The sequence below is a fragment of the Hyaena hyaena genome, unplaced genomic scaffold (assembly GCF_003009895.1).
Source record: "Hyaena hyaena isolate Hyena2069 unplaced genomic scaffold, ASM300989v1 scaffold_1, whole genome shotgun sequence".
NCBI lineage: Eukaryota > Metazoa > Chordata > Mammalia > Carnivora > Hyaenidae > Hyaena > Hyaena hyaena.
Window position 1 is genome coordinate 4,985,957 of NW_024080633.1, and position 13,710 is coordinate 4,999,666.

Consider the following 13,710-nt stretch of genomic DNA (forward strand, 5'->3'; position numbering starts at 1 on the left):
TATGAACGTTTTCCCAGTTTTACTTCTCCTGTCGTCCATCTCCACACCCACGTGCCTCCCCACCCTTCCCCCCTTCTTCATTTCTTTGCTGGAATATTCTAAAGCAAACCGCAGACTATTATTTCATTTGCAAATACTCTCGTGCGTCTCTCTTAGAGATAAGGACTTCTTTTTTAAAGAACGTGACATCCTGTGTCACAGTCTACACTGAAGTGGTTAATGTCCTCCAGCAGGTCTCCCAGGTTCAGATTTCACTGATGGTAGAGAAAACAGTGAACAGAGACCCACAACTTGGGGCCGTGGCAGCCCCAAGGAGACCCAGACAAAGGTGGTGGCTGATAAATGGTGACATCCTTGCCCTGTGCAGGGTTCACCGGAATGGCCAGGATGGGGTTTCTGTGCCCCCCCCCGCGCCTGCAGCTGCACTGGGGTGCAGTGAAGGGGCACATGCATTCCCTGGGCCCCTTACATGCCGGGAGCCATGCTGCCAGCGGCAGAAAGGAGAGAGAGGCACATGGTTTTCTTTTCTGCCGTCCTCTCTCTTGCACCAATGACTCATTTTGGTGGGAAGCTATTGAGGCCAATCAGTTAAATCCTTGGGGACAAGTAGCCTTATCCCCAAGAATTCACCAGCTAGTGCCGCTGAATTATATTACACCCACAGCGGCCCCTTGGCTGAGCTACCCTCGGAGATCAGGGCTGTGGGTCAGGAGCATAGTGCAGGGGACCTCTCCCCCCGAGTGGGGAGTTAGAACCCAGGTGGCCCCTGATGTCAAGGATGGGGACACTAAGCCATCAGTCTTGCAGACCCTTTGGTCCCGTGGGCCTGGCTCTGAGATGCTGGCAGGAAGCAGGGCTGGTCATCAAGGACATTTGTTTAGGGTGATGGGTGCTCACCTGAGGAGCACTCACCATGGCGGTCTCGGCTGTGCAGACTGTGCAGGGGTTTTAGGGAGCACGTGGGCTGTGTGCAACTCAAATGAAAACTTCTAAGAAGAGGTTTAGATAGTTCAGTTAAATGTCGCCCTCCTAGGAACTTACCCTACACAAGTAACGGCAGAATTCCTAAGAGAAATGAAAACCTGGAACTAATCTAAATTCCCACCAGAGGACTGGACACGTGCCGCAGGCTAGCCCTGGCGGGGGTGGGTGATGCTATAGAACGGGTTGGGGAAGGGGGGAGGCGGTTAGAAGGAAGACTCCGGAACTGATGTGCCTCGGTTGGTCTGGGCTCCTCGTTGGGGCAGGTTCTTTAATGACTCAAAGCCTCAGCGCCTCCGTGTACATAACAGAGAGAAGGTACGCAGCTCCTGGGGCCGCTTGAGTTTAAAATGAGCCACTCGGTGGAAAAGGTTTAACACAGAGCCTGACCATACAGTCCATGCCCAGTGCTGAGACCCTCATTCCCATTTCCTTTGTTTTCCTTCTCGTTTTCATGATTCTAGCGGCCTGGCACCCCGCCCCGCCCCACCCCGCCCCGCCCCGCCCCGCCCCGCGTAGATCCATCTTTTTATTTTAGCCTCCTGTATGCAGGAGGTTTTAGTCCCAGCCAGGGTAGCTCCAGGTCACACCGGCTAAGCACCCATGCCTCTTAACGCAGAAGCTTTGTAAGAGGAGGAACGAGGAAGCCCCTGGCTTTTGGGGGGTCGCCTAGGTCTGGCAAGGTTTTTGCATTAAGTATCTGATGTTTTGAGTTTTATGTTCTAGTATTCAAAAACATCGTAGCACCTCGTATGCGGGTGAACTGGCTTCTCTCCAGCCCCCCACCCCCACCCGGGCTACTTTGAGTCCATTTCCAAGCAGATTTGCAAGCACCAACAGTAAGGTTCTTTGTGGATTAGCTACCCACGTGCCAATAAGGCCATTTCTTCAGCACCTCATTTGTATCTGTCCTTACCTTTTGTCTCTTTCAGACTTCCTGGTCCAACCCCTTCCCATCCAACCACACACACATCTGGTAGCACATTTGCTTTTATTATCCTTAAAGGTAGAGGTTTTAGAATATTCAGAAGCCGTAAGATATGAGTCACAGTTGAATCTACATCATGTTTCATCCTTCTTTGCATCTTTTTTGCCTATGAATATATGGGCTTTTAGAGATTAGAAAGGAAAACAGTACAGTTGCTTAATATCGTGTGTTCTTTTTTTCTAATGGACTTCTGGATTTCTAAGCTGCAGAAGCTGTTTTTGAACAGCCGAATGTGTATTTCAGACATTATCAACATCAGCATTACTTGGCTGACTCTTTGAAAAGAGGACATATTCTAGGTCAGTTTATTTGGAACCCCCACTCTGCTGCTTGTAGCTGTGTGAACTTGGGATGGTCATGTGACATCCTGAGCCTCTGTTTCCTCGTCTTTCAAATGACAGTGACACTGTATGACGTGCAGAGTTGTATGGACTGAGGTGACCACAGGAGAAAGGATTGCTTGCATAAGCTACCACGATCAGAGCACTTTCTTTAAAAAAAAATTTTTTTTAACATTTATTTATTGTTGAGAGGGAGAGGAGAGCATGCGCAGGGGAGGGGCAGAGAGAAGGAGACACAGAATCTGAAGCAGCTCCAGACTCTAAGCTGTCAGCACAGAGCCTGACGCGGGGCTTGAACTCACGAACGGTGAGATCATGACCTGAGCTGAAGTTGGATGCTTAACTGACTGAGCCACCCAGGCGCCCCGGATCAGAGCACTTTCTCCGTACCAGGTGCTATGTTATACACATAGCTTTATTTCCTACAGTCTCTGACAGAAACTCTGTGCCTCAGTATTACTCTCAAGTTATAGATGATGAGTCACAGAAAGGGTATGTAACATGCCAGGGTCAGCCAAGAGAGCAGCCCTGGCAGTCTGACATAACTGTGCTCCCAGCCTCTACGCTATTACACATAAAGGGCCAGCATAGGGCAGGAGTCAGCAGACTATGCCCCCCCCACCTTGTTGTTGTAAATAAAGTTTTATTGGAACTCAGCCACGGCCATTTGTGTGTGTGTGTGTGTGTGTGTGTGTGTGTGTGTGTGTGTGTGTGTGTGGTCTCTGGCTCCTTTTTCAGTACAGTGGCAGAATTGAATGGTTGTGACCCAAAGCCCAAAATATTTACCCTCTGGTCCTTTACAAAGAATGCTGGCCAGGCACAGAGTAATGTGTGATATGCAGCCCTTGATTACATACGCATTCAGAGTAGGTTGGTGTTTTGGTCTTTGATGGAAACTGGATCCTGAGAGATGAAGAATTTTGCCAGTCCTCTTTCTGATGAGTTCATGTTCTTGTTCTCGTTCTCGTTCTTAGGAGGTTTGGGCTCAGGATCTGAACAAAGTCCGTGAGCGGATGACAAAGTTTATCGATGACACCATGAGGGAAACCGCCGAGCCCTTCTTGTTTGTCGATGAGGTGAGTGGGCTTCTTGTCAACTCGGCTGGGCGTCTCTGATTCACATCTGTGACCTCCGAAGTTTATTCTTCCGGTTCTCTTCCCTTGGAGAGCTTTGCTGTCGGACGCTCCCGGACTGACTCAGTTGAGAGCTGGTTTTTTCTAGGTTCTGAATTACCGCAGCTTCTATTTTGTTCTTGCTAGTCCCTTTGGCTGTGTGGTTTGGGTGGGTTCTTTGCTTCTGCCACTAGAGGGCGCCTGCCGCCGGGATGTGGCTAACAACCCAGGCACAGCCAGGAGATTCTAAGGTCCATGGGGCTCTTACACCAGCCCCCTGGCCCGGCGTGAAGTGTCTGGGGAGGGGGGTGGGAGAGGAGAAGCGGGGGGTGGGGGCGCTCCTGCCTTGTGTAAGCTTGTTCCCAGTGTAGCCCCCATGTCAATCATATTTTTTTTTAAAGGGATGAGGAAGTTTCCTGCCTCTGATACGTTATGCTGCTGGTGGTGGGTTTTTTGCTCAGGTTGGGTGGGGGGGGGGGGGGGGGGTTCACAAATGTTCATGGCGCTATTATGCCTTAAAACTTCTCTGTGGGAAGCACATACCCATGTAGTATGTGGATGCACATTAAAAAGGAAAAAATCACATAGGTCAGCAAAAACACGTGTCCACGTAGCCTGTTTGCATCTGAGCGTTCCGCATTACAAACTTGGGTAGGGGCGCCTGGGTGGCTTAGTCAGTTAAGTGCCCCGGCTCTTGATTTTGGCTCAGGGCATGAACTCGTTCGTGAGTTCGAGCCCCACCTCGGGCTCTGCGCTGACAGCACAGAGCCTGCTTGGGATTCTCTCTCTCTCTCTCTCTCTCTCTGTCTCTCTCTCTCTCTCTCTCCGTCTCTGCCCCTCCCCTGGTCTCTTTGTCTCTCACCCTCTCAGAGTCAATAAATAAACATTAAAAAAAAAAAAAAAGCCAAACATGGGTCCTGGAGACCACCTTCTCTCAGCTCCTGTATCAGAGCTGCCATAGACCGGAACGATGCAGATGCAGGTGCCGCCCTCCTCCCCATCGGGGTGATGGTCTCGTCTCTGTGACTCTCCTAGTTCCTCACGTACCTGTTTTCGCGGGAGAACAGCATCTGGGATGAGAAGTACGACGTGGTCGACATGCAGGACATGAACAACCCCTTGTCCCACTACTGGATCTCCTCCTCGCATAACACGTGAGTCCCTGGTGAGCCCGCGGCGGGCCGGGCACATGAAGGGCAGCGGGGCGGGGTGGCCGCGTGGGAGCGGGCAGGCGCAGAGCCACGCCGCTCAGCCTGGAATGTACGCAGGCATCTGGAAGGCACGTGGGGTTGCACCCCGCTTTCCCAGTTGATGCTTGGAATGATCGTGTTTGCTCTGTGGTCCTAAAAAGCAGGTTGGCAGAGCTGGTTTTCACGGTCTGGATAGCTCATAGTAGCCACAGCAGGGCGACTGCATTAGTTATTGAAGGGGTGCTGAGTGTCTACACTGCGCCGGGCACTGTGCGTGCTGGGCGCTGGGGACACAGCAGTGAAGAGAGAAGGAGTCTTCCTTTCATGTACTTGGAGGGGGGAAAGGCTTCCTTTGATTTAAGGGCGAACAGGAGTTGGCGAGAGAAGAGGTGGTGAGGCAAGGAGGAACGGCATGTTCAAAGGTCCAGGGGCAGGAGGAACTGAGTGGGGTCTGTTAAGACTAGACTCTAGAATCCAGGAGGGTCAGTGGCAGGAGAGCAGGGCCTGTTTGAGTGGAACCTTTTAAATCACAGCGAGGGCACCCGGCAGAGGGAGCCACACATGGCTTTTAAGCCAGAGAGCAACGCATGCAAATGTTTGGAAGGTTATGCTGATTGCAAAAGAGAGGGTGGGCTGGAAGGGAGGAATAGATGTTGCACTGAAGTTCCAGTGTTCAGTCTGCCTTGGAAGGTGACAGGGTGAAAGTCCTGGGGCCTGGGCATCCGGAGAGCTACAGTTGGCACCTTCCCAGGGGTCACTGCAGGCAGGAGTCAGTGAGAAGGCATTTTGGGAAGGTAAAGTCTTTTTCAGGGGCAAGTGGGTGGCATGGTTCTCTCTTTCCTACCATGTCCATTGGCTGAGAGTGGTGAATTCTACCAAACCCAGAGGAGAGTTAAGGAACACGAACTTTTAAAAGGGTGGGGGATGGATGTGGTGAGGAGAGTGCATCACACTGTGCATTTTTTTTAATTAAAAAAAGTTTTAATGTTTTTGAGAGAGAGAGAGAGACAGAGTACGAGTGGGGGTGGGGGAGAGGCGGGGGAAACAGAATCGAAAGCAGGCTGTCTGAGCTGTCAGCTCAGAGCCTGACGCAGGGCCCAAACCCACAAGCCACAAGATCACGACCTGAGCTGAAGTCGGACACTTAACCAACTGAGCCCCCCAGGTGCCCCAGAATAGGCATTTTTATGTCAGTTTTGGTGGACATAATTCAAAGCGTAGTGAGTCCCAGCAGTGGCTGTTGAAGATCTTTGCTTGGCCTGGGGCCCTGCACCTGCAACCAAAACCGTGGCCCCTGAGGGCCTGGTGGGCGCCACGGGGGGTCATTAACCAATGGCCACATGTCCGTTTCACTCCTGATCCGCGCTGGCCGAGTTCGCCACAGAACACACAGTCTCGGCCCTCCCTTGGATTGCCACGGTGCCTACTGTCCACATCCTGCGATTGTGGCCTGAGTCTAAGGCTCGTGGCCCGTGCGGCCACGCGATCGCACGCGTCTGACCCAGATCCCAGCCGTGGATCTTCCTAGTGGATCTGCCTAGACAGAAAGAGTTGAGGACGTTGGGCGCTGGGCCGAGAAGCTCCTTAGGACCCCCCGAGGTGCGGGCCTGCCCCCCACACGGCCGCCGCCTCCTGCCCCGTCCCTCAGGTACCTCACTGGAGACCAGCTGCGGAGCGAGTCGTCCACGGAGGCGTACATCCGCTGCCTGCGCATGGGCTGTCGCTGCATCGAGCGTGAGTGCCCTTTTCCTGGTGCAGCTGATGCTGCTAGTGAACTGAAGTCTGCCGTGGGGCTGCTTGATGCCATCCTTGTCTGCAAAGCCTGAGTCGTGGGCATGCGTGGGACGGGCCAAGGGAGAACCCGGGGCTCACGGCATCTGGGGTGGGGGCTGTGGCCACCGGCAGCCAGGGACCTTTCCCCAGAGGATTCCCCCACCCCCACCCCAGGGCAGGCAGTGGTGTCGAGCCTGGCTGGGTTGGAGTCCGGAACCCTTGGGCAGCAGGTTGGGGATTGGGGAGATGTCCCGGTGCAGCAGCAGAACTGGGAGGCCAGCACCAAAGATGTGTTCATGCTCCTTTCCTCCTCCAGCTTCCTCCTGAGCTGTTTTCCTTTATTTTTTATTTATTTTAATTTACTTTTGTAATGTTTGTTTATTTTTGAGAGAGAGAGAGAATGAGAGAGACAGAGCATGAGGCGGGGGAGGGACAGAGAGAGAGGGAGACACAGAATCCAAAGCAGATTCCAGGCTCTGAGCTGTCAGCACAGAGCCCGACGCGGGGCTCGAACCCATGAATAGCTAGATCATGACCTGAGCTGAGGGCAGACGTTTAACCAACTGAGCCACCCAGGTGCCCCATGTCTGGGCTGTTTTCAGAGGAAGGCAAGAGCCCTCTAGGTTTCGCAGGTGGCCCAGCTATGGACGCCACCCTGACCGTTCTTTTCATCGCTGTTCACGGGCGCCCCAACACGGATGACCCAGGCCCTTAGAGATTCCCAGGAGCCAGTTGCTCTCTCCTTCCTCACCCCTCCCCTCCTGGCCTGACTGTACCCCAATGGCCTGCAGGTGGATTGGGCTGAGAAAAGGCACAGAGCACTGATTTGGGCTCCAGTTTGATCACGCACATTCCCTGTGGCATCAAACTTTAATGGCAGTCATTCCTGTATTCCTTATATATTCTTTATATTCTATATTCCTTAGACAGTTGCCTACGTGTATTCTGCCCCACCTCCCAGGAGGAAGCGAATGTGAAAAAAACTATCAGCTCCTACTTCCTCTGGGGGTTGAAAATATAGGGGCTGTTCACCTTCTCTATAATCTGTTTCTGTTTGAATATTGTACCATGAACTTTAAAAAAACAAATGTCTCCTTGTTCTGTATTATTTCAACTCACAGAAAAGCAAGCCAAGTGAAATCAGAAAAAAAAAGTCCCATGTTACAAATACTTTCTTTAAAAAGAAACATTTAAACCAATTTCTTTAGGACAAATGTATTGTATTTACAAAGAGACCTTTATTTTTTTAAGTTTATTTAAGTTTATTTTGAGACACATAGGCGTGCACACTTGCACACGCACACACACACTCACACGGCGTGAGGGGGGGAAGGCGAGGAGAGAGAATCCCAAGCAGGGTCTGCACTGTCAGCACAGAGCCTGACGCAGGGCTCGAACTCCTGTACTGTGAGATCATGACCTGACCTGATATCAAGAGTCAGGTGCTTAACCGACTGAACCACCCAGAAACCCCTCCAAAGGGACCTTTAACTGAGCAGCCACATCTTCCCATAATCGCACGGGGAATCCATGCACATGGGTATCGTGGGTCCTCAGCCTGCCGGCCCCTGGAGGGAATTGTTGGGTGTGGCCCTGGTGTCCTAGTAACTGAGCCATGAGGGGGCCGGGGCCGATCCCGCAGCTGCCCGGCCGCAGCGTGCCTGCCGTCAGCGGCCTGTCGAGGCGGAGAGTGCCGGGCAGGCGTTGAGGCTGCACGTCTGTTCCCTCAGTGGACTGCTGGGATGGGCCCGATGGGAAGCCCATCATCTACCATGGCTGGACGCGGACCACCAAGATCAAGTTTGACGATGTCGTGCAGGCCATCAAAGACCATGCCTTTGTCACCTCAAGGTTTGTGGGCTTGATTTCCTGGTGTTTTGTCTTCAAGGGGGAGGTGGACAGACCAGATGTCCCTCCCTGCCCCTCCCCTTCCCCTCCACCCCCGCCCCCCAACATCCATATCCACCAGCCTGGTCTCCATCCTGGCTGGTCAAGGCCAGCAAGTCTTCAACTGGGTGTTGGCGCCCCCTACAGGCCCAAAGTGCAAGTCCCCCCCCTGGTTCTAGAGCCTGGAGGAGGCTAGGGCTGGGGCACGGGTGACCTCCGCTACTCCCCCCTACTCCCACCTCCCTCCCCGCGCCTGCTGAGCTGAGCTGGCTCCCGGCGCCCACACAGCTTCCCGGTGATCCTGTCCATCGAAGAGCACTGCTGTGTGGAGCAGCAGCGCCACATGGCCAGGGTGTTCAAGGAGGTGTTCGGGGACCTGCTGCTGACCAAGCCCACGGAGGCCAGCGCTGACCAGCTGCCCTCGCCCAGCCAGCTGCGGGGGAAGATCATCATCAAGGTAGGTGGCCTCGCGCGTGTCATTCACTCAGGAGAGCCCGCGGTTCAGAGCACAGCCTCCTGGCCCCCCCATGCTCCTTACTCACTGCGTGAGGGACCCTGGGCGAGGCCACTTCACTTCTCCATGCCTCTGTGTCCTCACCGGTCTCGGGGGGGTTAATGAGAGAACCTACTGCATTGGCCGTGAGCGTCATGTGAAAAACCGCGCGCACGGTGACGTAGCAGGTGCTACGTGAGTGCCAACTGTCGTTCGCTCCTTGGGGCCCACCTCCACCGTGCCCCTGAGTCAGGTCTCTGGGGGGTTGTTCTGGTGACCCAGACCCCCTTCCTGACTCCACAAGCTCCCATTCCAGTATGTGAGATGGACTGGAGGTGGACAGTTGCCCCAAAAGGCTGCGTGTGCGCTGATGGGAGGAAGAGGGTGGCTTGCCAGGTGCTGTGGTGACAGAGGAGGCGTCAGCCTCGCCCGAGAGCGCAGGGATGCCAGGGAGAGCGGTGATGCTGGGGATCTGCATTCCTAGACCAAGAAAACGGATCAATGGTGGCTTAAAGCCTGGGAGTGGTCGTTTCTTCCCTCGCTGAGGGAGAGTGTTCTAGAAGGTTGAGCTCTGGCGCAGAAGGCTTTCCAGGGACCCAGTTTTCTCTCTTGTTCACAGTCTCCCAGGGCAAACAGGTTCCCGGGGGGGGGGGGGGGGGAGGTTCTGTTGACCCCCAGAGAATCCACTTAGGATTTGGGGCAGGGCAGCAGGTGAACTTCCGGGGGAAATGTTTCCTCTTTATTTTTATTAACCTGTAAGTAAAAATTAACGTTTCCTTCCATTATGAATGTCGCCAACAAGCCACTTACGGCTTTTGACGCCAGCAGAAATCACGGATATTTTCACCTCATGTTTACCATTGTTGGAAATACCTCAAAATAATGTTGTGTTCACCACTACATTGAAATCGTGATAGCTAAGAGATTTGACTCCGGATCTTAATTTAAGATATTAATAAAGAAGGACATATATTTACATTATGAAGAGTTAATAACCGCACTTGAGTATAGTTTCTCTCAAAATTCTGTGTATTATAAATGTTTGTTCTGAGAAAGGGGTCCGTAGTCTTTCCCAGGCTCCGAAGGAGGGCCCTGGCACAGAAATGTGAGGGCAGTGCCCTGGGGCGCTGTCCTTGTGTGTGAGGTTGGCTCTGGGTTGTAGGCTTGCCCGAGCGGCAGCTCACAGAAAGGGCAGTATGAGCATGTCCAGGGTCTGCGATTCCTGCCGAGCAAGTGGGACATCAGTTGGGTATGTCCCGGCCTGTTCTGTCCTGTGTGTGGGAATTTAGTCACATGACCACGCATCCTGCAGAGGAGGCTGAGCGTGAGGCCTCCACCTGGGTGGCCCTTGGCGGAAGGAAGGGGGATGGGTTTTGCTGACAAATAGCAGGTTCCTGTGGAAGGGTGGACAGGTGTTCACCAGACGGAGGGAAGGCACTGCCCTCGGGTTGTGGGAATAACGTCCATAAACGTGTGGTTGTGTGAGCACGTGGCACGCTTCCTAGATTGTCGCTGGGCCCCCAGGATGCACTGGGAACAATCCCTGCATGCCAGGACATCACGGTCTAGTGGGAGACAGACCCATCAACAGAGGGTGCCGAACAGTGTGAGGGGCTTTTGCCGAGGTCCATGCAGAGGAGGGGATGTCCTTGCCCCTGGCGTAAATGCACCAGTGTCTGAGAGGATCTGGCTAAGACCCTGGAGCGATTTTCACTGAGACACCAAAGGAAGTTTCCAGCATGGGGAAGGCAGGACTATAGGCCAAGGGAGCTCGGCTGGGAGGGTCCACGGCTTCTCGGGCGTTCAGTCCGTGAGTCTGCGTCTCTCTGTAGCTTCACCTTCTTGGGACCACTCTCTGTGTGTCCCCAGGATGTGCAGCCACAAAGGCCCCTTTCAGAGCACACCTTCCCTCCCCATGGTGCTTAGTGGCTCACCCCTTTCTGTCTCAGGAAAGAGGGTGGAATAGCATTTGCGAGGCATTCCTGGTCTGCCACTTACTGGGCGAGGCATGGAATGACATATGCTTGAGTCTCCTCCAGCCCTGCAAGATGGCATATCCCAGGCCCCAGGCTCTCTTTCCAGATGGGGATACTGAGGTTGAAAAAGTGACTTAGCTGAGGTTACGGTAGTTTGAGAGGTTTCACCTTTTGATAGGTATCTTTCATGCCCACTGGCTTACGGGACCCAGCAGGGGCTGTCATTGTCCCCGTTTCACAGGGGAAGTTCCTGAGCCTGAGACAGGTACTCACACAGCCAAGGTCACCAGCTAGTAAGGCTCCAAATTCAAGCCCCTCTCAGATTCCCAGCCCTGAGCTTCCTCCAGAATCTGGGATTTCTAAGTACTTGCCTGGGTTGGGCATCAGTACTCACCTGGATGAAGGTTGTTGTAGTCCCTGTGTTAGTCTTGGGAGGCTCAGAGACGTGCAGCCACCTGCCCGGGGTCACACAGCTGATAAAACAGCAAGAGTGCTGTGTGCACCCAGGTCTTAACTTGGCATCTCCAGTGTACAGTCCTCTGCCCTGCACAGCCTGGGCCACTGGACCTGTTCCTGCCTTTCGCTCTGTGTGCCGGAGAATGTGGAGTGTGCACGTGGTGTCACTGATACACTGAATATTTATTGAGCACTTACTATCTGCTGAGCTACCACAGGAGATTCAACAGGGGACAAAACCAAGTCCTGTCCTCATGGGGCTTGTATTTTAGCAGGAAAGACACAAGACAAAGATATAGACATGTAGATACAAAAAGGGTCAAGAGTATGGAAGATAATTCTCAGCAGCCAGACAGTGACAGGGATGAGAAGGAAAGTGGGGGCTCTGTGTAGACCACACAGTCCAAGAAAGCTCATCCGAGGAGGTGACACTGAGCACAGAGCTAAATGGAGTGAGAGAGAAGCCAGGCAGAGAGAACAGGCAGTGCAAAGGCCCTGAGGCGGATGCTGCAGATAGATGCTGGCTGGCTGGCTGATGTGAATGAACGCTTGCTGGCTCAGAGATTCCAAACTTGGGTCTGGAGGGAGACAGGTGATGTACATTTCTCCCCTCTCAGCATAAGAAGCTGGGCCCCCGAGGCGACGTGGATGTCAACATGGAAGACAAGAAAGATGAGCATAAGCAACAGGGTGAACTGTACATGTGGGATTCCATCGACCAGGTGGGTCTCCTTGCACTCCTTCTCAGAGCCTTGAGTGAATCTGAGGTCTACTAGAGAACTCTGAGAATATTCCTGTCTTATTTCTGTTTTGACCTACCTTTTTTAATGGTTTACTTCGAAATAATTTTATATTCCACCTAACATACTGTATATTTACAGCCACATACAAAGACTTTCTACATACTCTTCACTTAGCTTCCCCAAATGCTAACATCCTCTGTAACTAGAGTATAATTATTGGAAGCAAGAAATGAACATGGGTACAGTACTAATTCCTGGACCTATCCCAGTGTTACCAGTTTGTCCACTGACGTCCTTTTTCAGTTGAGGGTTCGGTCCAGGATTCAACAGTGCATTTACTTGCCCTGACTCCTTAGTGTCCTTCAGTCTGGACACTTCCACTGGAAACCTAATTTTGGTGAGAGGAATGCATTTTGAATGCTAATGCCGCTTCTCACATCCCATAAACTAACATGTGAATCCACTTGCGTATGTTTTGGTATGTCTCTTCTTCCACCCTAGAAATATTAAAAATTGTTAATGTTTAAATAAAGAATTAAGTCACAGGTATCGAAGAGCCTCTAGAGAAACTGGCTAAGAAATCCTGAAAGTAGTAAAAAGTGGATGTAATGGAAAAAAGTCATGAGACCCAAAAGACCACCCCATCATTTGTAAAAGCCTTCAAATTCGAACTAGAAATTTGATACTAAGTTGTACTTACCCTTAGACACACTGAATAAAAAAAGTCCTGAAAATGCCAGAGGAACCCAAAAATAGATGTTTTAAAAGAAACGTCTCGAAGGCGATCAAATTCCACGAACCTCCCCCCCCCCCCCCCCCCGCAAACGTCTATGAAAGTGGGAAAGGCACCCCAGGGCAGAGCTTCAGGGCCCCAGAGTGGGTGGGGCCAGCACTCAGGCAGAGAGCTCATGCTGGTTTTCCCTTCTAGAAATGGACTCGGCACTACTGTGCCATCGCTGATGCCAAGCTGTCGTTCAGCGATGACATTGAACAGACTGCAGAGGAGGAGCTGCCCCAGGTAGGGAGACCCCCTCGCTGGTCGTCTCTCCCACGGCCCACAGGCCTGCACATCCACAGCCTACCCAGCCGCCTCTTTGGGTACCAAGGTCTGCCTGGCTGTTCGCTGATTGGCTGGCTGGCCCGGAGGCTCAACCAATGAGGTTCAAGGGATTTCTTGCTCAAGGGTCTGATTGGCCTGTGCTCTTGGCGGAGGACACTGGGAGGTCCTGTTCAGCCCCACCCCCGGCCTGGTTCCTGGCTTTCCTGCCCTCTGTCCTTGGGCTGCTGGCCACCATTGGTACTGTCTCTTGGGTGCAGCTTCCAGGGCGTTAGGGCGCTCAGATTTCTCGTGTCAAAGAGCTGAGCGTGGGTCTTCGGACTGAGAGCCATTTTCCCAGACCCCCCGGGATGCGGGCAAGCTGACGCCAGCCGGTGTGCTCTCCATCCCCCGAGTCCGCGTGTGCAGAGGGACCAGTCTGGCCACGCCGGGGGCCTGTGTGGTCCAGGGTTTCAGAATCCCTTCCTCCCCGCGTGGCCCAGGATGTACCGCCCACGGAGCTGCATTTTGGGGAGGAGTGGTTCCACAAGAAGCTGGAAAAGAGGACGAGCGCCGAGAAACTGCTGCAGGAGTACTGTGCGGAGACGGGGGGCAAGGACGGGACCTTCCTGGTGCGGGAGAGCAAGACCTTCCCCAACGACTACACCCTGTCCTTCTGGTAGGGGCGGCCGCCTTCCCCTCGCGGCCGGCCGGGGGGGGGGGGGTGGCGAGGG

At 53.2% G+C, this 13,710-nt stretch overlaps 1 protein-coding gene across 1 annotated transcript in view; it reads left to right on the plus strand.

Annotated features, from left to right (window-relative positions):
* PLCG2 (phospholipase C gamma 2) overlaps positions 1 to 13,710 on the plus strand; it is a 153,098-nt gene that overhangs the window by 85,356 nt on the left and 54,032 nt on the right. The window contains exons 10-17 of the mRNA XM_039226446.1: positions 3,285 to 3,386; positions 4,458 to 4,576; positions 6,261 to 6,346; positions 8,116 to 8,236; positions 8,561 to 8,729; positions 11,815 to 11,919; positions 12,869 to 12,958; positions 13,480 to 13,655. Coding sequence (XP_039082377.1) covers positions 3,285 to 3,386; positions 4,458 to 4,576; positions 6,261 to 6,346; positions 8,116 to 8,236; positions 8,561 to 8,729; positions 11,815 to 11,919; positions 12,869 to 12,958; positions 13,480 to 13,655 — 968 coding nt within the window. The remainder of the gene's footprint in view (positions 1 to 3,284; positions 3,387 to 4,457; positions 4,577 to 6,260; positions 6,347 to 8,115; positions 8,237 to 8,560; positions 8,730 to 11,814; positions 11,920 to 12,868; positions 12,959 to 13,479; positions 13,656 to 13,710) is intronic.